The 26,878-nt window shown below is 37.5% G+C and overlaps 1 protein-coding gene across 5 annotated transcripts in view; it reads right to left on the bottom strand.

The window, feature by feature from the left end:
- FRYL (FRY like transcription coactivator) overlaps window positions 1–26,878 on the bottom strand; it is a 265,419-nt gene that overhangs the window by 83,563 nt on the left and 154,978 nt on the right. For 3 of the 5 annotated variants that reach the window (XM_042984565.1, XM_042984561.1, XM_042984562.1), the window contains 14 exons: window positions 24,252–24,296; window positions 21,765–21,868; window positions 21,461–21,569; window positions 19,623–19,709; window positions 16,882–17,053; window positions 16,296–16,428; window positions 13,512–13,619; window positions 10,300–10,537; window positions 8,992–9,177; window positions 8,642–8,728; window positions 7,255–7,523; window positions 4,037–4,232; window positions 3,086–3,210; window positions 536–593 (listed from right to left, as the gene is read on the bottom strand). In XM_042984565.1, the coding sequence (XP_042840499.1) occupies window positions 536–593; window positions 3,086–3,210; window positions 4,037–4,232; window positions 7,255–7,523; window positions 8,642–8,728; window positions 8,992–9,177; window positions 10,300–10,537; window positions 13,512–13,619; window positions 16,296–16,428; window positions 16,882–17,053; window positions 19,623–19,709; window positions 21,461–21,569; window positions 21,765–21,868; window positions 24,252–24,296 (1,917 nt within the window). The remainder of the gene's footprint in view (window positions 1–535; window positions 594–3,085; window positions 3,211–4,036; window positions 4,233–7,254; window positions 7,524–8,641; window positions 8,729–8,991; window positions 9,178–10,299; window positions 10,538–13,511; window positions 13,620–16,295; window positions 16,429–16,881; window positions 17,054–19,622; window positions 19,710–21,460; window positions 21,570–21,764; window positions 21,869–24,251; window positions 24,297–26,878) is intronic. The other 2 variants (XM_042984563.1, XM_042984564.1) reach the window with 1 other exon arrangement.

Below are 26,878 nucleotides of genomic sequence, written 5' to 3'. Positions count from 1 at the left end.
ATCTGCCTGTCCCACCGGACCTGCGGTTTCTAAAAGTTGCTCAGGACAGAACACAAACCTATAGATTTGGGAACGTAAACCTGGGGTTGGCAAAATATGGACCTCACAGGCCAAATCTGGCCCACTTCTGCCTAAATAAAATTTTATTGCAATCTAGTTGCGTCCCTTTGTTTAGTAGTCTATGCAGCAAAACTGAGCAGTTGCAACAGAGACAGTAGGACCTGCAAAGGTGAAAATATTTACTATCTGGCCATTTACAGGAAGTTTGTTGACCCATCTAGATCCTGACTGCCCTCACTCTAGTTATAGCAATTTAATATCTTTTATGTAATGAGTTTCTGCATAAAGATCTCCTGTTGGGGTGGGGGGGAAGAGTTTTGTATATTAAAAAAGTGTTTAGAACTACTTTAGACGATCTTTTATGTAATTACTTCTCAATTTCTAACTTTTGACAAAATTCTATGTCTAATTTTGGCATAGAATATAGAAGACAAGTACTTGACAAATATTTAATGGTAGAAAAGTACACACTTACCTCTGGCCTTCTTTCGAGTGCTTCTTTAATTATGGGATGCAATTCCTCTATTAGTTCCCTAGAAGGGAAGTGATATGTTTTTAATTAATAGCTGAATGGGTGTAATCTGTTGTGCAAATATGTAAACACTAATATAATGATGTGAAATGCAAGTGTTAACCCTAATTCTACTGTTTTAATCTTTTTTTAATGTTTATTTTTGAGAGTGAGAGAGAGACACACACAGAGCGCAAGCAGGGGAGGGGCAGAGAGAGACGGAGACAAAATCTGAAACAGGCTCCAGGCTGTCAGCACAGAGCCCGACGTGGGGCTCGAACTCGTGAACCACGAGATCATGACCTGAGCCAAAGTCGGACACTTAACCAACTGAGCCACCAGGTGCCCCCTAATTCTACTGTTTCCAACACAATCCTTATTGTTTTGTTGTGGTTACAAAAGAACATATGCACACTGTAGAATATTTGGAAAGCAGAAAAAAATGGGATAGGCCACTTATTCTAATTCACAGAGGTAAGTACCATTAAGACTGTTGTTCCATCATTTTGAGCCCACACACATTTTATATAGTTGAAACCCTATCATACATGGGATGGTATCCTTTTTCCCATTAATAGCATAATGACTTTTAAATGCCATTAATTTATTCATAATATTCTTTTATAGAGTAGGATACCACAATTTTCCTAACCACTTTCATTTCTCACTGATTCATTAAATTTTATGTAATTTTTAAAGCTTTTTAAATTATTTATTACTATTATTTTTAAATATTTATTTACTTTTGAGAGAGACAGAGCTTGAGCAGGGGAAAGGCAGAGAGACAGACAGACAGGCAGACAGACACAGAATCTGAAACAGGCTCCATGCTCTGAGCTGTCAGCACAGAGCCCAATGTGGGGCTCACACCCATGAACTCTGAGATTGTGACCTCAGCTGAAGTTGGATGCTTAACCGACTGAGCCACCCAGGTGTCCCTAAAAATTTTTTTTTTTTTTTTTTTTTTTTTTTTTTTTTTTGAGACAGAGACAGAGAATCCCAAGCAGGCTCTTTGGTGTTAATGCAGAGCCTGATGAGGGGCTTGAACTCACCAACTGTGACACCATGACTTGAGCCCACGTCAGACATTTAACTGACTAAGCCACCTAGGCACTCCTGAAGATTTTAAGTAATCTCTACATCTAACGTGGAGCTTGAACTTACAACCATAAGATTAAGAGTCGCATGCTCTACTGACTGAGCTGGCCAGGTGCCCCAATTTTATCTAATTTTTGTTGTTATAAATACTACCTCAGTGAATATCTTTGCCTTCATTTCTGATTATCTCCTTAGGATTAATTCTTATAAATAGCATTAATGAGTTAAAGGGTATGAACTTCATGAAAATGATAACTTTATCTTTGCTTATATTATGGCTTTGAATTGTAAATGTGATCATTGTGGATAATTGGAAAAATAAAAAAGGATAATAAGAAAACACAATGCATCCACAATTTCATCATCTATGGAAACTACTGCAGATATTTACAGTTTTTGCCTGAGGATTGTTTCTCTTTATGAGAATTTGTTTTTTAAGAATCTGAGATCATCTTTGGATCCTATTTTTTCCATTAGCACAATAATGTATTTACTTATCACAAAATAATTTTCCAAGACTTCATTTATGATGAACGCCACCCCACAAATACAGACACATAATAATTAGCTAACCTAGTCTCTGCTGTATGTGTTATCTCAGAGATGAAACATCAAACATCACCTGAGATCAATGGAGGACAATCTCAAAAGAATGACTACAAGGCCCAGCAGGCAAGGCAAGGACCAAGCAGAATCTCAGGCAAAAATGAAGGATTTTTTTCATTAGTATAAAAAATATCAAGGATGACATAAATATGTACGTAAATATTTCTTTTACAAATAACCTAATTCTCGGGGCGCCTGGGTGGCTCAGTTGGTTGAGCGTATGACTTTGGCTCAGGTCATAATCTCGTGGTTCGTGGGTTCGAGCCCCACATCGGGCTCTGTGCTGACAGTTCGGAGCCTGGAGCCTGCTTCGGATTCTGTCTCCCTCGCTCTCTGCCCCTTCCTCCCTCCCTCTCACTCTCTCTCTTTCTCTCTCTGAAAAATAAATAAACATTAAAATAAATAAATAAATAAAAAATAACCTAATTCTCTTGAATAAGAACGGGAAAAATGATAGTTTTAGCCAATAGACCAAAACTGTAAAACAATCACATCACTGTGTAAATAGGTAGAAAAGTATTAAAAATTTACATGGCATTTTATCATTTTTAGAACCTATTTATACAGAATAGATATGTGATTTTCACAGTCATTCTGTGAAGAATATCAGGTAATTCTTATCTGTTCAGTCAAAATGAAGAAATAAAGGATCAGAGAAATTACAGGACTCATTAAATGTTACATGGCTAGTTACCTGGTAAATGTCAGGACTGACATGAACTGTCCGGATAGTAAGTACTCTATCACGCCTTCTCTCCAACACTACATTAGCTGGTTTAGTGCATAGAGAACAGATACGAAGATAATTACCTAAAAGCTCCTGGGTTGGTCCTGCCAAGACCTAGAACAAGGGATTCTGTGATCTCTATGCTCTCAGAGCGCATCATTGGAACTATGTGCTTAAACAAGGATGAAGGGGATGGGATGCCGATAATCTGGAAAAAAATAGGTATTTATAGCAGCCGTTAATGACAGTACATCCAATTAAATAATTTGGCACTTCATCCACATTTCATCAACATTTCATCAAGGGCCATGGAAAGATGGAATTTTTCTGTGAACGGGGCTTCAAAATTCACCTGTGGTGCACATAATCTAAAAACATTAAATGACTTGTCCAATGTTTCGCTGCAAGTTCATTAAAAGAATTCGGGCTCTGTGGGTCTCCTAATTTCTTACAGACACTTACCATCAGATAATAGGCTGATTCCCTCCATCTGATAGTCTATGTCTTTTGAGCCATAAAAACCAATGAAAAAAAAATTCCTTCTACAAGAGTCACTGGTGTTAAAGAAAGACTCTCAGGTCTTAGGTTTTCTAAATTTTCTCCAACCACCTCGCAACATTTTGTGTCACAGCATGAAGGCTATACAACTGTTATTACCAAGTATCATTGGTACCACTACATAATTTAGGGAAATTCGACGAAGGTATTTATTTAAACGATTTATTTTGGATACTGAGAAGTGTGAAAACTATAGAAAATCAATAAGGAAAAGTGGGGATGAAAATTCCTTTAAAAAATTCACTACGATGAATTCAGCGAGCATGACCCTCCATCAGTACAACAGTGTTCGTGTGTATACATATGAAATTGATCCCAGTAAGGAATCGACAGTCATGCGATTTCTTGCACTATTTTCATCGTTAGTACAAGCAACACACTTTTCAACCAAATGCCTTTATGGTCCTGGAAAAGACACGTGAAAACCATTATTTGATGGTGCCATTCAAATTCAGGGGCAGGTTGGGAAGCCTTACTTTGGAATCAATGCTATAGCCACTATCAGGCGTAGACGCCAGCGTCTCGGGAGGAGAACACCTCACGGAACCTGCAGATGTTGAAGAGGTCGTGGATGTCGCCGCACTGCAGCAAAGGAGCAGATAGTTTCTCCACAGGCCGATGTAGGAGTCACTGCTTGTGGTAGTGTTCACTTTCTTAGCATTGATGGGGCTGCTAAGGGGGAAAACAGCAAGAGAAACAGGTGAATGCAAACAATACATTTTTTGAAGTTTTCTTTAACTAAAGCTAAATGCTATCAATTTAGGAGAGATGGTTAACATACGGTTTTATTACCACCGCTGCTAAAGCCCTGTGGAATGGCGGTAAGACATATATGAATAACATATTTGACTGAAAATTAAAACATAGCATCATTTTAACATCATCTATTATTCTTGTGACCAAAGTTAATATTTCAACAGGCCACATTTTATAACTTCTTATACATGCTCGATGTGGAAAAAAAAAAAAAAACCACATGAAAACAAAATGAAAATCCCCTTTATCCCACATCCAAGTAAGCACAGTATATTCTTTTACAAATCTTAAATTCATATACAAACATGTTGAATATATCTTCTTTAACTCACAAAAACTGAACAATACTGGTTTTTTTTTGTTTTGTACTTGTATGTACTTAACGTGTTTTAAACATCTTCCACTAAAAGACTATACTTCTGCGACATTTTAAAAAAATTTTTTTTTTTATTTTACATCTATTTAGTTTTGATACAGACAGAGCACAAGTGGGGGAGAGGCAGAGAGAGAAGGAGACACAGAATCCAAAGCAGGCTCCAGGCTCTGAGCTGTCAGCACAGAGCCCAACGCGGGGCTCGAACTCACAAACCGCGAGATCATGACCTGAGCCGAAGTCGAACGCTCAACCGATTGAGCCACCCAGGTGCCCCAGTGCGACATCATTTTTGATGACTGTATGCTATATTACTATAGAGATCAGGTTTTATTGTCTAAATTTTCATTATTGGGCATTTTAACTAATAGAAAATTTTCCCTATAATACACAACACTATACATTTGAATATATGCTTAATTAAAATAAAATTTTAATTATTTTCTTGGGTAAATTCCTAAAAATGGAACTGCAGTGTCAAAAGAGTATCCACATTTTTAAGGATTCTGTCAAATTTCTTTTTTTTTTTATTTTTTTTATTTATTTTTGGGACAGAGAGAGACAGAGCATGAATGGGGGAGGGGCAGAGAGAGAGGGAGACACAGAATCGGAAACAGGCTCCAGGCTCCGAGCCATCAGCCCAGAGCCTGATGCGGGGCTCGAACTCACGGACCGCGAGATCATGACCTGGCTGAAGTCGGACGCTTAACCGACTGCGCCACCCAGGCGCCCCTCAAATTTCTGTCTTGAAACATTAGACCAATAAAATATGTTGGAACAATTCCATAAATGTTTCCAAACACCAAATTCTGTTGGGATTAAGGAATGAGAGGAAAACAAAACAAAAATACTAACACATAGTCCTTAGCTTCAGTATATATATTATACTTAATATATTTATATTAATATATACTTATTATATATATATTAATATATAATATATATATATTAATATATAATAATATATACTTAATTTATATATTAAGATAAACAAAGCAAACATATCACTTCATTAATTCATCAACAGTGTTTTACTGTTTTAGAAAATATTGTGGCAGCAGTAAAAACAAAATAAAACAACCCTGTTAAAAATCACTACCAGCAGGTCACTTGGGTGGCTCAGTTGGTTGAGTGACCAAGTCTTTATCTTGGCTCAGGATCTCACCATTCATGAGTTCGAGCCTTGCATCAGGTTCTGTGCTGACAGCACGGAGCCTGCTTGGGACTCTCTCTCGCTCCCTTTCTTTCTGCCCCTCCCTGGCTCTCTCTCTCTCTCTCTCTCTCTGTCTCAAAAATAAATAAAAATAAACTTAAAAAAAAACCACTACCATCATGAGTACTGCGGAAGATATACAATACAGAAATGAATAAAACAACATCAGATAGTGCCAACTATGATGAAGAATGATAGAGGAGATAGAGAATGGTAGTAGGAGAGGAGCTTCTAATTTAAAACATAGTAATTAGGGGAGACTAAGATAAGGTCATTAATGTTATGCAAGGTGGCAAGTGTCAATTTCCACTAAATAAATAATACTTGCTACATAATACCTGAGAATCTACATAGATATATAATAAGCATGGACACACATATCGAAAAACCAAAAATATCTATATTCAAATCCGAAAGAAGGAATGATTACTCTGGGTTGGGAGATGTAAGAGAAGGCTTTAAAAATAAGGTGGAATTTGAGATACAGCAAATGTCGACATACAGAAGACAGAGAAGACAAAAGGCATTCTAGGTTCATGTGAACTAAAACTCAAGATAGTGGAAACTGTAGTCACATGCGGTGAACTTAGAGAAGTTTGTGTGGTTCTAACCTAAGAACACATGGACAGCAATGACAGAGAGTAAGGGAAAAGTATAGGCTAGAGCCAGGTTTGGAGAGCCTTTAATGACCCTAAGGTGTTAGGTTCGTCCAGGGGTTGGGTTTATACAGGCAACTTATATGATGAGAGGCCTCATTCCATGTGATCTGATAAAACGTACCGGATAAAGTGAAATCGGGAACTCAAATTCAGGTTCAAAAATACTATACTTAAGAGCAAGAAGAAATTAACTGCAGTTTATGATGACCTTGTTTAACACCCTATCACATCATCAGTTATTCCAAATCTTTGCCATTATCCCCAATGCCATCATCACTAATCCCTGTCACCAGATGACTTCCTTATAATGTCATCAGGAAAAGTAAGGTCACTGTGCTTGATGTCTCTTCACTTTGCACCCTTCCTCTATATGCTCATCTATATCCAGATCCACACTCCTCTCCAGATCCTCTGCTCCTTAATTCTTCAGTACAGATTCATCAGACACATACTACGTACCAAGCGCTGTGCTATTAAGTGAACCAACAATTTGGTGAGACTGAATTACATGAAAAGGATGAAGGGATTATGAGACTACATCCCTTACATCTTTCGTCTCCCCCCCTTATACATCAGTCTGTTATGGCAGGTTATTTACTTGTGGAATTTCCAACTTGTACAACTTTTCAAATACGTACTTATAAAAACTGACAGTCTACACATTCTAAAATTTACACTAGGAAAACAACTTACTTTATATCAACCTGTGGGGACAATAACTGAAGTCTTGTGTATGCAAACATCCAAGCATAGCTCACAGCTGTACAGCAGTGTTTGGGAAGGTTTTCTTGCTTTAAAAAACTGGACAGACTTATAATCCATGGGTCTTGGCCTTGGGTCACATGTGCAAATACCCATATGTGTGATGGGCTGATCACATCAAACTGGTGGCTAATAGGAGAAGAGTTCCATTCTGCTAATGTCTGTAAATCTATCGAGCTAGGGCAATACAGCAAAGTAGTCTGCGTAGAGAAAACAGCAAAGAATTATCGCACATTTCCGTAAGTTTCAGAGTTTTGCCATATGGATTGCATTAAACTCTAAGTGGCCTCTTGGTAGTTTCTAGAACAGAGGTAATAATGAGGTCCAAGAAAGGTTTAAGGGAGTAGTGAATTCCTGAAATTGCATATAAAGTTTTTTTGTGTGTACGTGTGTACATGGGTTTTTCTGGAGAAAGATTCCAGAGGTTTTATTAGTCTCAAAAGGATCTATGAACCAAAAAGGTGAAGAACCACCACTTACATAATTCATATATGAATAATCAACTTTCATGGGCATACTAAAACTAAGAGGGAACTGAAAAATGGACCATTAACTTTATGCTGACATGCCCTATATATGCACAGGCAGAAGAGACAGAAAAACAGACTCCTCTCCAGAGGTACATATTCTTAAATATTTGTTCAATGATAATTCCAAGCTATTATACTGAAGAGATAAAGATTTACCTTCAGAGCAACTTATGTGTCATTCAAACAACAACAAAGACACAACAAAGTCTTAAACTGAACAGAGGTCCAATTCACTCTATCATTCAACAGATATTTACAAAAATACCCATTATAAGCCAGGCATGGCTTTAGGCATGAGAAGGGTCATTCATTATTCTTTTTGTTGGCATAAATCGTAGTTAATAATCTAAAGCAGAATTCTTTAAGCTGAAAAGATTTATAATCGATCTCTTAGGTTTACAAAATTGTATTACTATCTCCCTTGGTTATACATTAAGTTGCGAATTATAAGAGCTAAGTGTTACACTCAAAGCCCAGAAACCTTGTCCATGTGTTCCAAACAGGAACAAAAAAGAAACTTCAAGTAGTAAAGTTTGATGGTTATTTTTATGTCCATCTTGAAATCTTAATGTAAGACCTTTGTAAAAAAAAAAATCAAGCCCAGCTAAGAAAGTTTAGTTGCATTTGCTAACAAAGTGTTTTTCTCCATCTTAATGAGTCAAATTAATTATAACTGGGGCATAAAATACTCTTCAATGCATTATATTTGTAAAGGAAATTCACGTATGCATGTATGTATGGCTAAAGTTCCAAGGCAAGACTGAATAGCATGAAATCATGACAGTTACCTGATCAGCTCCAGTGAGATGTATGAAGCTCTCAAGAATGGATGGGCTCAGCCTGTCCATCACATCTATGGCTAATTCATCATCACCCTATAAAAAAGTGAGCACATGTCTAAAAATATTTAGGAATGATTAAGAAAAGCCAAACCTAAGAAAACATAAAAAAAGACTGCACATCAGCACTATTTGTTACAAATGGAATTGAAGGCAGCTGGGTTAGTTTAGACCAGGTCAAAAAGCCTTTGTTACTTTGTTATAAGTTAAGTTATGCTTGCATGGTAGCAACAGAATGAACAAAAGAATAGTTTTTATGTACTTTCATTAGATAATTAAATGATATACCTAAATCTTACCTTAGGTATTTCCAAAAGTGCAAACAAAGCCCGTATTTCTCTAAGGACACTGACAGCTAATCTCCTAGTGGCAGGTCGACTGCTACAGAGAATGACAAGTGCAAACCCTTCGACCACATGGAATACATTGGAATACGGGCTCCTTTCCAGAGGAGGGGGATGAGAAGCTCCATTAGCCAAACCATGCTTGAAAAATAAAAAGAAGTTAAAAATCAAACAAAAGAATATGTGTAGACATTCCAGTATAACCATTAATTAAAGAATAAACCAAATTATATACCTTATAGCTATAGGTCTGCCTCAGCTCAAGTAACTTAAATAATATTTAATTCACAAAAATGTAACACCGCAGGGGCTCCTGGGTGGCTCAGTCGGTTGAGCTTTCAACTTCAGCTCAGGTGATGATCCCATGGTTTGGTTCATGAGCTTGGGCCCCACATTGGGCTTGCTGCTGTCAGTGCAGAGCCCGCTTTGGATCCTCTGTTACCCTCTCTCTGACCCTCTCCTGCTCATTCTCTCTCTCTCTCTCTCTCTCTCTCTCTCAAAAATAAACATTAAAAAAAAACGTAACAGTGTACACAGAGATAAAAAGCTTTTTAACTGGCAGTCTAAATACGAATTGTGTGTGGAGCTTCTGGCATTCTCTGGTTACTTTGTAAACTTGGAGCTGGCACTGTTAATCACTCTTGGCCTAACACTTCTATGTGGAAAATGAAGGGACTGAATTGGGACAATTTGAACTCAAAGTGTAGACTAGCAGCATGGCATCACCTAGGAGCTTGTTGGAAATAGGGGTTCTTGGGCTTCTCTCCATGCTCACTGAAGGCTGCGAGCTAGATTGATTTAGATGATCCTGCTCTAAAATTCCAAGGTTCTAGGGCAATATGTTATATAAATCAAGAAGCTGAGTACTTTTCATGATAAAGGAGCAGACAAACCACATATGTGAAGCAGGGACTAGTGCCATGGGTAAAACAATCAAATAACTCAAATGGAATACTCCCCAAAATTGTTACATCAGCTTTAAATATACTGGAAACAGCCTAAATGTAAGCTAGAATTGCCTCTACTCTCTGTGTTCATTCAGAACCAACTGTTACGAAAGGAAGAGGGTTGGAAAGGTTGGACACACGAACACTATATTTAACATCTGAACTGCAGGGAGGTTTAGTTTACGGATTATAAGACTTCGAAAGCAAACAAAACCGATCAAATGTTTAGTTTTCAAGAAATCAATAGATATTAACATGACTGTTGGTCAGTTACCACTGACCACATACAAAGGGACAAAACAAAAGACTCTGGTACCTGGGAGTCCTGGTTTTTGTTGTGCATTTGGGTTGCCTGTTTCCACTGATTTATTAATTGTACCAACATCTTTACAGCATTATCAAGAAGCGTGGGATGGACATCAGTCACTTCACGAACAATAAAATAAACAAATCCTGAAAGAACATCCTCCCGCCAATCTGGAAAATCAAGCATTAGTGCCTGCAGGGTATTGAAAGCCAGAGCACGTAGTTCTTCATCCATATGAATTGTGAGCCTACCAAGAACAAAATTCCATTAGCAAACCTCAGAACCTTCCACGTAGTTTCATCATCTAAAACCTAAAACTAAGAACTTAAAAAAAGATGTCCTTCTCCCTGGTTTGTAAGAAGTATGAGGATGGGAACCAATGTTCCCTTTTTGTGTATATTCACCCTTAGGTTATTCTCGTGTTTAAATTCACACATGAGTCCATTAATGTTAGTTGGTGTTTTTAAAAAACTTCAGGAAAGTTTGATCATAATGAAAATGCACTTGAAAAAATACAGATCAGCATATCAGAATTACATTTTAAAAATTCTTTAATCCTTAAAATGCTGTATGTTTTCTTGTAATCAAAAATTATATCCGCTCATATAATATCTAAGCATTATTTCACATTTATGTAGTCCTTTACTATGACTGGAAAGAACATGATTTGTCTCTGTCCTTTTCATGCTGCTGAGGTTACAGTTAAACTATAAGATGGCCGATTGTGAACAAGAAAATAGAATAAACCCAGATGAAATCAAGTTAACAGAGATAATTCTCGAAGGTGAGCATGAGAGTAAATTTGCAGTAATATAAATGGAGTGTACCTGAGGGGAAAAAGGTTGATCTAACACGGAAGTCCCTAAAGGGAGTTTAAATCTAAGCAAATTGGAGAAGAGGCTGTAGAAAATTACCTTTTAGAGATACCAAAACAATCGGAGGACATGAACATAATATGAGCTAACAGATTTTACCAGAACATAAAGAGAACGATCAACAAGAAAACCATAAAAGATGGCCCCAGTAGTGAAGCTACCAATATGTAATACTCTGTGAGCAGGAGTTTCTGATTTGGGGCTGAACAGGATTACTTTAGCGACTGACCATCAAAACACATGCATCAGTGTTGGAAACAGCTTGAACGAGTAAGGTTAATAGGTGATATTAAGCATGTGCCACAACTACATGCTTAGGAAGCTGCGAGGGTGGAGTCATCCTCACGGACAGAGGAGGAAAGCCGTGGGCTTTAGGTGGAAGGAGATGTCACAGTCTTCACCCTGCTGAACTCAATTCTGGTCTTCACTAAGCCAACCTTCAACCGGCAATGAGACCGAAGAGAAAACTTACTATAGCTAGACAGACTTGCGGTTAGCCCCACGAAGCGGCAGCAGTGAGAGCAGCCCGTCAGAGCCATCACAGGGGATCAGATTAAGGATCTCTAGCCCAGCATTCTGTCTCTGATAGAGGCACCAAGGGAGGTACTGTGGAGGCACAGTGACTGTCTCCACGATGCTGACTTTAAAGGTTATTTCAACATCCCTTAAATCTTCATGCCCATCTTACACCTATCTGTATAACTCAGGCTATATACGCATGAGTTCACCACTGTGTAGAGAACAACAGGGTGGCCTGGCTAATTTAAGGCAGAAGAATTAACTTTCCTTAGACATAGCATACAGGTCTACAAATGCATCTTTGTTTTGCTTACTTGCTTTAAAAACAAACAAACAGGATTTAGACGTTGCAATTCCAAATGATCAGAATGGGGGACAAAATAGAGCAGAACGCAGAATCTTCCTTTCTGCTGAAGTAAGCTAATTAGTTAATATCACAGGAAAAGGATGCAAAGTAAATCAAGTCGCAAAGCTGTCATTTACTGTTCAGATGTTTGCTCCCTTCACCAGGCTCCTCCATCCCTGACCCTTGTAGAGGGAGTTTCATTTTGGAGGGGGATACGGGACCATTAAGCCACAAATGTGCAGGCGAGTTAAATTAGGGCGAGTGGAAAGAGTGCAACTGAGTGAGAGCTGTTTACTGTTTTCCCAAGAATAACATTACAAATCATTACACCTCTTTTCCTTCCCTAATGCTGACATGAACTTTGCAACTCTTCAATTCACAGCAAAAAATTAAGAGAGTGCAAAGGGATGAATTTATCTCATGGTGCAAAGTCTCCAAGTAACTCCTTTTCTCTCCTCGTCATCCTGAATAGAGACAAATGCCATTCTGTATCTAGATGGCAACCTGCAAAGGTTGAGGACAGGACAGTGATGGCTGTGTGCGGTGCTAGGTGTTTTCGCAGAGGAGGTCAAAGGGGTTGCTAGAGAAGTCTATTAACTGTTCACGGCGAATTTAACTTAAGTCCGTGGTAAGTGCTTGGCAGGGAGTAAACATCTTTCAGTACAGTCAAGTATCACTGCTCTGTGACAGTCATTACACCTGGCTTTTCATTTAGAGTGGGGGCAAGCAGACCATGGCTCAAGGGCCAGAATGTATGAGGCACCATGGGAACACAGTCACACCCCCTCCTTTCCATGAGGTCCGTGGCTGTTTTTGCCCTGCACTGCAGAGAGGAGCAGCTGTGATGCTGACCATATGACCTGCAAATCCTAAAATACTCACGATGTCATCCTTACAGAAGCAGCTTGCTGACCCCTTACCTACGGAATCCCTACGTACATCGACAAAGCAGCTTCCAACAAGCCTTCCCCTCAACTTAGAATTAGCTTTGGAAGCAAGTATTTACATTTGGTTGTCATGTTATTTCTTACTCTATAAAGCTATGACAAACCCAACAGAGGAAACAGAAGCAAAAACTTGAACCCTGCGGGCTCCACAATAGGAAGAATAAGTGAAAACTAGCTATAGAAATGGCTTCAAGAGTTAACACGGCAGTTAACTGCCTAATGGGCATCACCACACATCTATTCAGGAATAACATGTCATCGAAATCCTAAGAAACACACTAGAAGGAAAGATAGGAAATCGAAAAGTAGGATTTGTAGAGAGGAATCCAAAAGAACTTTATAAGTTAAAAATGAGTGGGGAGAATGTGTTCACAAAACACAAAAGACACAATGCAAGTTTAGAAAGTGGATCAAGTAAAGTACTGAACGTGTCCTTATTACTCTGTTAGTGACAACAGTAACAGGAGTGTATTCGAAGTTTAAAGGGATTGAAAGAGGTAAAAATTAACATAGCAAAGAGTGATTCTCAGTTACCTTGCTAACAATTCAATGAGGTCAGTTCTGCTCATACCATCAGGAATCAGCCTTGGAATAGCAGCAACACAAGTCCTAAACAAATCAATTTTGGGTTTTCTTTCCCCTCTGAAAAATATACAACAGGATTTAATACGCTTATTACATATGTTAGGCAATGAAAGCAAACTTAGAAAAATAATTACAGAAAGTAGGAGTCCCCTCCCCCCTAAAAAAGTTTAATGTATTTACTATAAAAAAGAATTCATACAAACCCAGCAAATAATTATCAGTTTATAAAAAGACAAAAGAATAAAGAGATAACAGGAAAGAAAATATAGCTAGCAAGCAAAAAGATTTTCAATAATTAGAAAACTACAGAAATGATTATGTTTAGATAATAAATTGTATTTAAGTAAATTATGTGGAATACAATTATTTTAAATTAAATTAAATTAATATCTAACCTGAATAAAGAATATTTAAAATTTTTTTAATGTTTTATTTATTTTTGACAGAGAGAGAGAGAGAGAGACAGAGCATGAGCAGGGGAGGGGCAGAGAGACAGGAGACACAGAATCTGAAGCAGGCTCCAGGCTCTGAGCTGTCAGCACAGAGCCCGACACAGGGCTTGAACCCACAGACACGAGATCATGACCCGAGCCGAAGTCAGATGCTCAACCAACTAAGCCACCCAGGCGCCCGAATAAAGACTAATTACTAAATCATAATAAGTAACAATGAGATTATTAAATAACCAAGTATTGGTTATTTTAGGAACCTATAAAATTAACTAAAAAATTTTTTTTGAGAGAGAGAGAGAGCAAGCAGGGAAGGGGCAGAGGAAGAGGGAGAGAGAATCTTGGCAGGTTCTGCACTCAGTGTGGAGCCCAGGGTGGGACTCTGCTTCACAACCAGGAGATCATGATCTGAGCCGAAATCGAGTCAGACATTTAACCAACTGAGCCACCCAGGTGCCCCAACAAAAATAATTTTTTTCATTTATTATTATACATTAATGAGGGTCTTAAAAAAGACATTCTCATATTCTATTGTTGGTATTGTCTGTTCTTTTCATTTTATTTTCAGAATACACACACACATACACACACACACAAATATACATATTTAAATGTTTACAGAATTAATGTCAATTTTGAAAATCTTGGCTCCTCCAGAGGCTTGATACAATTTATTTCTACTATATTTTCTTCTAGTTATTCAATGATTTTTTAATTTTTACTTTAAATATCTAGCCTCTTAACACCCTGGTTTTTGTTTTTATTTTGGTCTATATTTCAAGATGAGGATCTTAGTTTATTTTATCCAAATTGTTCTTAAGGTGGGCTAAAAAATTCTCATGTAGAAAAGAATTTGGACGTTTAACGTACTGGGGTCAGTATTCGTTATAGTGGCAAAAGACTTGCTACCTACTCTTAGAGATTTTATATAGTCAGTGTTCTCTTCAGATGGTTCCAATATGCATGAATTTCAGTTCCAACGAGTTGATTACATAATACCAGTTTCCCCGCAAATCACTATGTAAATAAACAGATGTGCATCATAATCCCTGACTAATTGTGTCACTTTTTTTTTTTAAGTTTTATTTATTAAAGTAATCTCTACACCCAGCATGGGCCTCGAACTGAAGACCCCGAGACCAAGAATCGTACGCTCTTCCACCTGAGCCAGCCAGGCACCCCAATCATGTCACTTTTCCCAAGTCTGTTGTGATTGGTCATTGCACATTTGTTACTTGTTCACACAGACAGCAAAGTGTAACTATGTTGCCTCCTGGTCTCCAGCGATAAAACTCAGGTGATACTTTGCAAACATGGATAATCAAGGGAAGAAACTGGCCAATAAAGACTAAAGCGCAGCAGAGAAAGGAAAAGTGATACCCCTGTGAGTGAAATTCGAATGAAACTTTACAGGAGGTACAGAGGAAAGAGCCGGCAGGGAATGTTAGCAGACTCCATGCACACAGCCAGAGGAGCCCAGGGAGGGCAGACTCATTCACACAGTAAGGAAGTGGTTGTGACGTAGATTTTCCAGAGCAAGTGATGCAGAGGGGAAAAAAAAAATGTCAACACTGGAGAAGTTCTCGGAAACATTAGTAGACGCTAGTATACAATAACTGTATATTAGTTAAACTGAGAGATCAAATATCCAGTTTGGTGTTCTAAAACCTGTGATGCGGGCCTTAATATCGAAAAAAAAAATGTCCTGCCTTATTACAGGATATGTGGATACTGACTAGCAAATAAAACAAGTTACTGCCATATAATCAATACATCCTTCCGAGGAGAAAGTCCCTAACATCAAGGAAAAAGGATGCCGGACGGCAAGCAGTGACAAGCCTGGTGACCCAGGGGCCTGAGGCACTGTCTTGAAAACACTACTTCCGTTATTCCCCTCTGTACCTTCTGTTACCAGGAGATTTTCACGTTTTCTTTTTTGTTTATTGGGGTTCTGGAAATAAGAGTAGGTGTTTGACTTAATAAGACAACTACATCCACACATATCAAGGGTAACTCGGACTTATCTATCGGTCATGGAATGAGTATAGGGCCTTGTCACTGACAGCTAAACAGATCCAGGATGACTTCTGCTACTTATGCTAGTTCGATAGCACTTTGAAGAATACAACTGAGCAGGCGGAAGGATTTGCTATATCAACACCCACAGCAGGGAGCAATATGGGACAGCTGCAAAGGAGAGAGTAAGGGAGCAAGCAAGAATCAATCACGTGTGCCTTTTTATGAAAACTGAAATGGCAACGAAGGGAAAGAGCTTCCTACGTACGTAATCATATCTTCAGGTTCCTTATTGGACATCTGCACGCTAGTCATACACATTGGTCTCCCAACTTCTTTGTCCAAATGTCTGAGAATGCTATCTAATGCTTTTCTCACTTGAGGATAGTACACTGACATTCCTAGAGAAAAAACATCACGGTTACAAAATGTCAGAAATTAGATAAAGAACAGTCATACTTACTTCCCATAAAAAATAAAAGCCTATCTTTAAATGGCATCAGCTTATTGGTGTCACCAAGGAAAGGAATTTCAACTGTGCTACACTCTTCTCCCGAACGATCATCGTTAGTGTACTGGACAGAATATATAAAACTTAAGCACGGAACTAAAATTACTTTGAAGGAAGTACAAAAGGCAGTGAACAGTATCATGTAAGAAAATAAAGACCAAACTGGAAGACTCTTCATATGAAAACTCAGAGGTATTATCAAACCTGTATTCATTTTTCTATCACTCTCTACTGGAATAACCACACTAGACAAATATATTCATTTCAGATTTGATCATAAATGTTTCCAAAGGAATATTAAATTGCATCACAAAGCAAATTGTCTGGCTGAGTTAACACCAACCTATGACTTTTGCTTCCTCGTCCGTCAACGTTTTATTGAGAAAAATTTTCTTTACACGGAGAGTGTTTCCTGAGGGAAGGATGACCCCTGTTGTTGGCATCGGTGGCTCTCCGTCCTTCTGCTGCAAACTGTCTGCTATTACAAGGAAGACTCTCAGGCCTATGTTCATTCTCTTCAGGAAAAAAAAGTTTCAGAATGAAATCAGAAGGTCAGAAAATATCCTTTTTTCTTGTTAAAAACACCTCATCAATTAACGGCGGGGGGGGGGGGGGGGGCGGCAGGAAGGCCCGGGAGGACAACCAACCTTTCTGCCCAACATTGTTTAACTAGTTGAGGCATCACAATTTGTTTTACTATCAAATTCCCAAATGCCGTCCCTTCACTTGAGGTCAACTGGCTCTCCTATTCTCTATAAAGCTTATTTCAAACCTCTTCCTTCCTTCCTTCCTTCCTTCCTTCCTTCCTTCCTTCCTTCCTTCCTCAGCAGTCCTACCCTCCTACCATGCCCTCCCCTCTCTAGGCGGATGACAGATCTCCTACTTCACAGAAAGAAAAAACCATCAACTGTCCTCAGTCTCTCACTATGGTAACTAACACCTCTTCTCCCTCTCCTTTGATCTTATGACAGTCTTAGGGGGCACTGGGCTTCCTGGTTGTTAGAATTCCATTTGCTCTTGCTTTCCCGGGAATGGGAATGGCACACCACCAATGACCCCTTCTCTTGCTTGTGTCCTCAACATTTCCTTTCCACCGGGGACATTGTGTTAACTGCTGTTAGCTATGCTCATCTTAATGAAGCAAGTCCCCTCCCCCCCCCCCCCCCCATAATGTTTTCCTGAGGCAACTCTCATTTATCAGTGACCATTCTGCTCAAAAGAGTGGTGGGTTTGCCTGCGGCCTGTTTGACTTTTCAGCAGCACAGGACTGTCAACTATTCCTTCTCTTCCTGAAACACTTCCTTCCTCTGATTCATCTGTGCCATGGCTGGCTGAGTCATCTCTGCTGGCACTTCAGGTTTGGCCTCCTTTAGCCGCAGGGCCAATGTTAGACTGCTTCAAGACGAGGTCTTTGGCTACCGTCTCCTCTCCTCATGTTTTCTCTCCCAAAGCAACTTCATGTATCTAACATGGCTTCAGTTAGCACCCACACCACATCACCTGTCAATTTTAAGCCTCATTTCTCTGAACTCGGACCCTGAGACCCACTTGACATCTCTACCTGGATGTCAAAAAGATGTCTCAGGTTTGACTCATTCAAGCCAAATGTACTTTCCCCTCAAACAAGGTCCCTTCTCAATGTTTCTTTTCTCAGTTGGCACTCCTCTCCATCTGCACCACCACTGTCTCCGCCCAAGCTGCCATTTTTTCTGACCTACGCCAGTGGTCTCTAAGGTAGGTGTGTGCATCCCCATGGATGTGCAAGATAGCTCGCTGGAATACAGGAAGACAATAAAACTTTTATTTATGGTTTTTTTTTTTTTTAATCTAAATAAGATTAAGACTTTAAGCTTTCCTCATCTTTATATACAACATAGTACCGGTGCCCTCCCTCCGTCTAAACATCACATGGTCATGTCACATAGTCACAGAAAACATCTTGAAGAAGTGGGAAAGCTCCATCATGTACTGGGTTTCACAGAAGGACCCGCACGTACTCATTCTTTTGGTGTGCTGCAATTTGCTTGTGTTTGATTAAATGGATTAATGGATAATTTTTCTTCTGGCTTTAACTAAACTAGCTCTCGCAAGCTTAAAAAGATTCTGAAGAGAAAATGGAGACTGACGATAATACTAACAGAGTAAGCCCATGGAAAAGAACAACAAAACACAGAACTCACACTCTTTTATTCCTAGCGTAAGAGCTTCAGTGAGGAAAAAAATTATATTCAGAAATACATTTATTCATTGGGAGAAGATGTTTTTGAAAATGGATGTTCAAGAAAATCTCATTACATGATTTTGACGCTGGAAACCACATTCAGTATATCATCTATAAAAACACTCATGTCTCATTTCTGCTCACTGTATATACCTAGAAATAATTATTCATGTATCTTAAAAATCCTACAAACGAAAAGCTTCAACAACTTTCCAACTTCTGTGTTAACTACATAAATGTATGTTTTAGGATTTGATTATGAGAAGGACCAGCACAGGAGTTTTAAAGAAATAAGAGATAACCTTTTTATATTCTCCAATGTTACTTGCAAAATCTTTTGAACAATCTAAAAATGTAATGTCTAACGAGTGAGTTAGGGTTTACTAAGTGAATAACAGGGCCACAGAAGTAGGAAATATTTAATATTTAATTCTTTTGCCTTTTTATTTTTATCAATCTCCCTCTGGGGAAAAGGATTTTTGCCCATTTTGTCTCTAACACCCGCAACAGTGCCTGACACATTTTTGGTGCTCAATAAATGTAAAGTAAATGATATTTATTTTTAAAAATCTGATACTGATATTAATAAATGAAACCTGAGCTCATGTCACAACCTTAGAAGTCAGCTAAGCTGACTCATCTGGAAAACATCCTCCCTTGATAATTTTTCACCCTACTTGAAACTACTACTAAAATTGAGTTGGCTATCAGAAAGGTAAAATAATTGGTCCTAGATCATCACACTAGTCATTGTAAGTAAAGCTTCTAACTAGAGATTTGAGCTTGAGAGTTCTGATTCCAGAAACTGCTCTAAAAAAAAGTTTAAATAAAAAGATTATGAGATAGGATAATAATTTTTTTACCTCTGGATTAATGGTGAAAGTTTTAGTAGATTTTCCAACACTGAGAAGATCAAATATTATTTCTTTCATTGCAAAATCCAAACGTTCCTAGAAAAAAATAGCAATCAAGACATCGTTATAACTTTCTACTACTATATGTTGGGTATCATGTTAAGAATCATACATATAATGGCACCAGGTTTGTATCCATAAGATCTAGGTGGACAAAAGAAAAATACGTATGAATTAAGATTTTTAAAAAATGACTATAAATGTATTATTTATCAAATGATTTAATGCCCCAACAAACAGGATAAACATTTTAAACATTCATTTACCAAAATCATATTCAAAAATCTAAGTGAAGAAATTCCCAGAATGATGGCAAAAGGGAGTCCTGAAACAACAGGCATGCGGCAGGCCTAGCGAGCGGTGAGTTCACACAGGGACGGTAAGAATAGGTCTCCAGGAAGGAAATCTCCAAGGAAAAAGAAGATCAGTAAGATTAGCTGATGTCTGAGAGGAGTTACATAGTTTTCATGGAGTGTTGGTATAAGGTGATTAATCCAAGGGGGCGGACAAGATCCGGGGGCAAGAGAAAGGAAAGAGATGTGAGCCAATGGCAAAAGTTTTGTAAATACTAGATCTTTTTCTTTTTTAATGTTTATTTATTTATTTTGAGATTTTGAGAGAGAGAGAGAGAGAGAGAGAGAGAGAGAGAGAGAAAGAGAGAGGAGGAAGGACAAAGAGAGAGATGGAGGGAGAGAATCCCAAGCACGCTGTCAGCTCAGCCCCCAACATGGGGCTCGAACTCACAAACTGTGAGATCATGACCTGAGCTGAAATCAAGAGTCACGTGATCAGCCGACTAAGCCACCCAGGCACCCCACTAAACACTAGATCTGAAGCACAGTTTGCTTTCGTTCACCTTACCGACACATTTATATCCATCCAATTATCATTAGTTCTGGGCTGCCGTAAATAGAAATGTATTCGTTTTGTTTAAATATTCCTTATCTCTTTACTGTTAAAAATAACATTAAAGATCATCTAAATTGTCACAGTTTTAGTTCAAAGAGACCACAATGACTATTCTGGAATCCAAGCATTTTCCTTGGCTGATGAAGTAACCTTACCTACTATACTTCTTCCAGGGCTGATGTCCCCAAAGGGAATGTGACCAAAACCCTGGATCTGATTGCTCAGCACCTGTTTAATCCCCTTTGAATAAACCTTCCTTTACTAGCAGAGACCAGCAAGCTAAAATCGTATTTCTCAGAATGCCTCAGAGCAGTGGGCTTCAGGATGTGATTTAGACCCTACCAACTGGTACACTCATGTGAGTCTTTGGGAACTGACGTATAGGAGGAAGAGGAGGAGGACAGGAAGGAAGGAATCCTCTACTGGTGGGGACCGTGGCAGCAGCAGGATTCTGAAAGAACTGTGATGACTTCCTAATTTGGCAGCTTTTTGTCTCTGGCAGAGGCCACAGCTACCTCGATAGCCCAATTCTGCAATTTCCTCTTAGTCATCCGTAGTCCTACCAGTGATTCGATTCTGTGAACCATCTATATTCCTTCAAAGCTCCCTTTGGGTTCAACTAGCTACTGTGGATTCTAGTATCTGTACCTAAGAAACTAGATGGATGCATGAGAAAACAGTTTGCCAAAAACCTTTGGAGATACTCAGGAAGTAATTAGTCAATGGAGCAACAGTAGGACTGAGCAATACTTCCTTGACCCTTCCTAAATTAAGTGCTCCACCTATGGGTCCCCTTGAGTTCTGTTATCACGCTTTTCGATGTGTAACAAATTGTAAAACTCCAAATTACTTCAGTTATTGTGAGGTAAAGCACTTACCTGAGCAATGAACTGGATAATCTTCACAAATATATTGAGAGGTGTATCACGAGGAACCACACTACGTGAACCTTTCGGAAAAAGTGCTGACACTATGCTCATAAGACGACTATGGAAAGAAAAAAAAGACTGAGTCATAAAGAGATAATGACATCAACAACAAACATTCTTCCTATTCTTCATAAGAGGTCAAGAAAATGCATTCTCCTTCTCAAGGTCTTTATAAAATGTTAACTATAATGTCATCAGTGTGATTTTTTTACGAAGATCTTTATAAAGTCCATTTTAATGCAAAGGCACTCACCTCTGAGTTACAGTGTTGCTTTCACATTTTATTCTAATTACATAAACCCACAACAATCTATACAAAGATTCCAGTGCAACTCGAGACATTTTAGGATCTTTATTCTGTTCAAAAACAAGAGAGAATAAAAAATAAACTTATTAAACTACTTGCAATCATTTAAGATTAAATACAGTCTCTGCCAACAACTAAAAGCCCTTATCCCACTCCTCTCTGTATTCAATCTAAAGCAGGTTTAAATACGTAAATATACGTTCGGTATAGAGTAAGTACAGAAAGCTGAGAGGTAATTCCGAGCCATTCCTTTAGTAAAAATATCAGAAGGATATTCATACTTGAAAGAACTCCTATCTTATACACACATCAACCTACTTGGCAATAAACAGTTCACACAATATTGACATCATGATAGAAGGATTCCTTATCTTTGGAGCAATTCACTGCAGTCCAAACTTAGTTAAAACTTAGGCCATCAAAGGTTATTATGGGTACTTGCATTTATGAAATAACGCAAACTATTGCTGAGTGATTATCCTTACAAGAGGGACTACGGAAGAGCAAGGACTCTGAAGTCAGGAATGACTGGCCACACCTCATCTTTGGGGGCACTTTTATACCTCTTGGTACCACAATTTCCTCACCTTTAAAAATGGAGATAAAATGGTACCTACCTCACACATTAAGGAAGTTTTTGTGTGAAAAACACTCGGAACACTGCCGGCACATGTTAAATGCTCCATAAATGTTAGTTGTTATACCTTTAAATTTTACTTAGACATTACTTAAATTATTATCATTTAGAATAAGAAAATCATTTCATTTCAATCACAACTTGATCAGCAAACTTTTTCTTCATACCACTTATTATAAAAAGTAAAGTTCTCAGATGACCGGTCATGTAATGAGATTTAATGCTGAATTTTGAAAATGTAGCTCATGGTCAACTTTATTAGGAGAAATTCTTTGTGTATGTTGATTGGCTGTAGGACGCACTGACTGTCATAAATCAGCACTCATTTAATTTAGTTTGGGGGATTTCTTTTTGTTGAGTAATTATTTTATATACAGCAACAAACAAAACAGAGTTTTAAAATTCTAAGTAATTTAGCCATTCTATTTTACTTTTTCTTGAGAAATAGAAAAATGGGCAACTATGTATGATTAAAAGCAATACAAAAAGATAACAAATGACAAGTAAACGAAACAGAGCGATCAGAAAATAGAATTTTGCACATCTATGTGAAGAATTGATATAATTAAGAATGGAATACCAATTATTCTGCTGGTCAGTGTCTCAACATCAGTCCCTACTTCTATTGCCAAATCATAATGATTCCAAATTTCAAATACACTCCCCAAGTAGTTATTAATTACTAATGTAACTAAGGTAACATATAAGGTAGTAAGTAATGTCTGCAGGTTACTCGTAACAACCAAGCTTTTTATAGTACTTTCTTTTCTATCACGTAACTTTTTTTTCTGTCATTTAAATGCAAGATATCAGGTATCAAAAAATGTTCAATTAGTTTGGTGTACATTCCAAATAGTATTTTCACATTAAATTATATTTTCAAAATGCAACTGATACAAATTAATACATGTTATATATTAAAAATATTTAAGTCCAATTCCACATAAAAATGTCTTCATATAAATGGTTAATAAAGTATTTTGGATTATTTTACGTGAAGGGCTGAGATATCTAGAATGAAAAAAACTTGATTTTCAAACTTTCCAAGACGGACTACTATGTTTACAAAGCAGACTTATTCTACACTGAACAAAGCCAAAACTAAGATGAAAAATGATACATCAATTATTGTGTATTCAGCCACTGAAATGCTGTCAAACATGTCTGAATAATAAAAACATCCTAAAATGATCTGAGCCTTAACCGAAGAGTAGATAATTCCCCAGTTACCATTTTGGTACAATACGAATAAGCAGATTGTTACATACATTAAAATCCAATAAACATTTGATATGTCCAGTATGTTCTTTGGCTGCAATCATTTTAATGTATCTTTCCCTTTTTTCTACCATGAACCAAACCCAAAATATTTTGCTTAAAATCCAAACCAATAGGAGACAAGTTTTAAAAAGTCATGCATCAAAAATCATACTTAAAATCTAAGCTGTCTCCTTAATTGCATCGGAAAATGTTTTTTTTTAAATTTCGTCTATAAGTGTCACTAATGTAACGTTATTTAAACAACAAATTAAACAGGATATTTTAAAATGGAGGATTTTGGTTAAGAATCAACATTCATGATCACTTGTAGCTCGTAAATTCATCTTCTTGGGATGACATTAATATTAAACATGTACAGTGTCCCTGCTGTGTGCTAGTCTTCTTTTACAAGAGGAGAAGCGGGCTGGAATAAATACATTAGACATGCAATGCAACAATGGGTAAAGAAAAAAAAAAAAAAAAGCCACACTTAAAGGAGATAAAGCAATATTTTACTTTGTAACAACACAACTCACCTGGAGTGTTTCTATTTGCTTTCTGATACTGTTGTTAGATGGCATCTAAATAAAGCAATGTGAGACAGCAAACATAAACATGAGACACAGCACATGCATGTTAGATGAAAATAAGCACAAAACAAGACAGCTCTTCACCAAGGCCTCTATTTAGAAGAAATTTGAAATTTCCAAGACAGTGGCCAGAAACACTAAAGGAAAAAAAAAATCCTATAACTTGGGATACATCCATATAATCCTTAAACTAAGAGAAAATATTTAAATTATTAAGTACCTAAATTTTTCTCTCAAAGCACTGCACTCAAGTTCTAGCAAGTTTAAATTTTTAGAAGAAAATAAGCATGCGCTATAGAAAACAACCTTCAGATTATTTTTATCTGAACTCCACTACTCTTATTATTTCCCCCCCGCACCCCCTCTAATTATTCTTCAGAAACCTTACAATCACTGTTCACATAATAACCTCGACTGATAAAAAGATAGGGAAGTAGGAAAACTACCAAATTCTGTTTCAGGACAAAAATGACAGATGTGACATCTTCTGTGAATTCAAATGGATGTTTTCTCATGCTATTTATGGGCCGATGGGGCGAAAGCCCATGTTCCGTGGTCACCACCTTCAAATACTGATATGGTAACTTTTTAAAAAGTGTACAATATTAAAGATTGTATTTATTCTTATGACTCTGGAGAATAATGCCTTTTTTAATATCCCAGAATGACAGCCAGATATTGTCTGAAAATATCTAGTACAGCAAAACTCCTTATAGTCCATTAACAGATAGCGGGTGGATCTCAAAGGGCAAACATTATGGAGCTGAAGAGATCTAGATGCAAACCTATCTCTATCACTTTTTGGCCCCCTGACCGTGGGTTACTTATTTATCTTCTTTCACCCTCACTTACAGTAAGAATTAAATGAGAGATTGTATTTAAGCATCTAGTATATAGAAGTATTAATAAGAATCAGCTTTAAGAAGTAATAGGTCTAGTAAGTGAAAACTTGTTACGGATTTTTTTGAAATCATGAGGTTTCTTGCATCTCAAAACAGAATCAGTTTAGGCCTTTACCTTGAACCAGTTTTTCCTGTATGTGTGTATGTATATATATATATACGTGTATATATATATACACGTATATATATATATAGCAAATCAATTATATCTGTTGCAACAGATAACTAGCATCAGGTTTTTTACTGAATACTCCATGCCTTACCTCAACTCTGCAGTGTAGCCACAGTATCTAAAACTTAATAAACAGGAGCCAATTCATAAAATTTCTGCTGAATAGAGCCTTAATGTAAGTTAAGGGTTAATGGCCAAGACAACTATATTCCAAATATTCATGCTAAGGTGGCTCTTATCTCCTTTAGCCTGGCAGAGCGACATTGCCATTAATTAAAATGGACAATATGCCAGAAATATTTAACAGGAGGTAAGGGTTCAAAGAAAACAGCATTTCAAATGAAAGCCTTAAGACAAAAAATAAAAGTTAAGGTGCTGCGAAAGAATTGCAAATATGTTAGGTGGAAACATATATATATACAACAATTCCAACAAGCAACAGAAAAGTATGGATTGTCATGAAACAAAGCAACCTTTCAGAAAACACTTAAATGCGAGTCTGAAAATATTTTATTGAAAGTGTGGAAAATCATACTACCCAGAAAATTATCAATTCCCCCTTTTAGTACCTGTATCGGTATGAATCATCAAAATGAGGACAGAAAACAGTATAATGTAATTAATTAAATAAAGCTTATTTTCTGGTTGCATGACATAAAGAGTTTAATAAGCTTGATTTGGTCCTGGGAATTTTCATACATAAGAAAGAGAGTATATCAAGTCTCATCCAAATATGAATAATATCAATGAGTATCTAGGAGAAAAAGAGCCAAAAATGTTTCTCAAAGACTTTTATTTTCTGTATACCTTTTTAAGTAATCAAGGCACTTTTGAAAATGATGTATAAAGTCACGGAAAAGATATATAGGATAATGTTTCCAGTGGATCATTCTCAAAGTGGGAATGAAAAGTCAGTCCTATTTCTCAAATACCACAGTGAGCTACAGAGTCAGAGAAAAGTCATTTAATCTATCTGTGCCTCGCTTTCATTGTCTTCAAAGTATAAGGTTTTCAATATTATCCTAACTTAGAGGAATGACAGGAAATAAGAGGCCATGTCTGTCATGCTTCTAGAACTTGTAAGCAAATATTCAAATGTACTCATCGAGGCATTAAAACAGTGTTCAAATCAAGCATTTCCATGACATGCAGGTGAGGAATATTCCCATGTCCCGTGTCAGACATTAACTGAGCTCCTATCCACAGAAGAAAAGCGGATCCTGTTAGATCCTGCTAGCAGAGTATCCTGGGAAGATAAAGATCCTTCTATCTCACAGCCTTGTTTACAACACTAAAGAGAGACCGGACGTGGGCGTGCCAAGTAGTGTTAGTAACAACTATCCCTTGATTCAAGTCAGAATCATTTCAGGAGATTCTGTGTCCCTGTGGATCCAATATCACACTCTTAGGTTTGGCTGGCACACTTTCATCAAATGTGCTTTTCGTGACATTTCATTATCAAGGCTTTTTTCATTTTCAGACTTGAGCCAACATGACTG

Source organism: Panthera tigris, chromosome B1, assembly GCF_018350195.1.
Source record: "Panthera tigris isolate Pti1 chromosome B1, P.tigris_Pti1_mat1.1, whole genome shotgun sequence".
Taxonomy (NCBI): domain Eukaryota; kingdom Metazoa; phylum Chordata; class Mammalia; order Carnivora; family Felidae; genus Panthera; species Panthera tigris.
The sequence above is the reverse complement of the archived record's forward strand: the minus strand, read 5'-3'. Positions and strand labels throughout refer to the sequence as shown.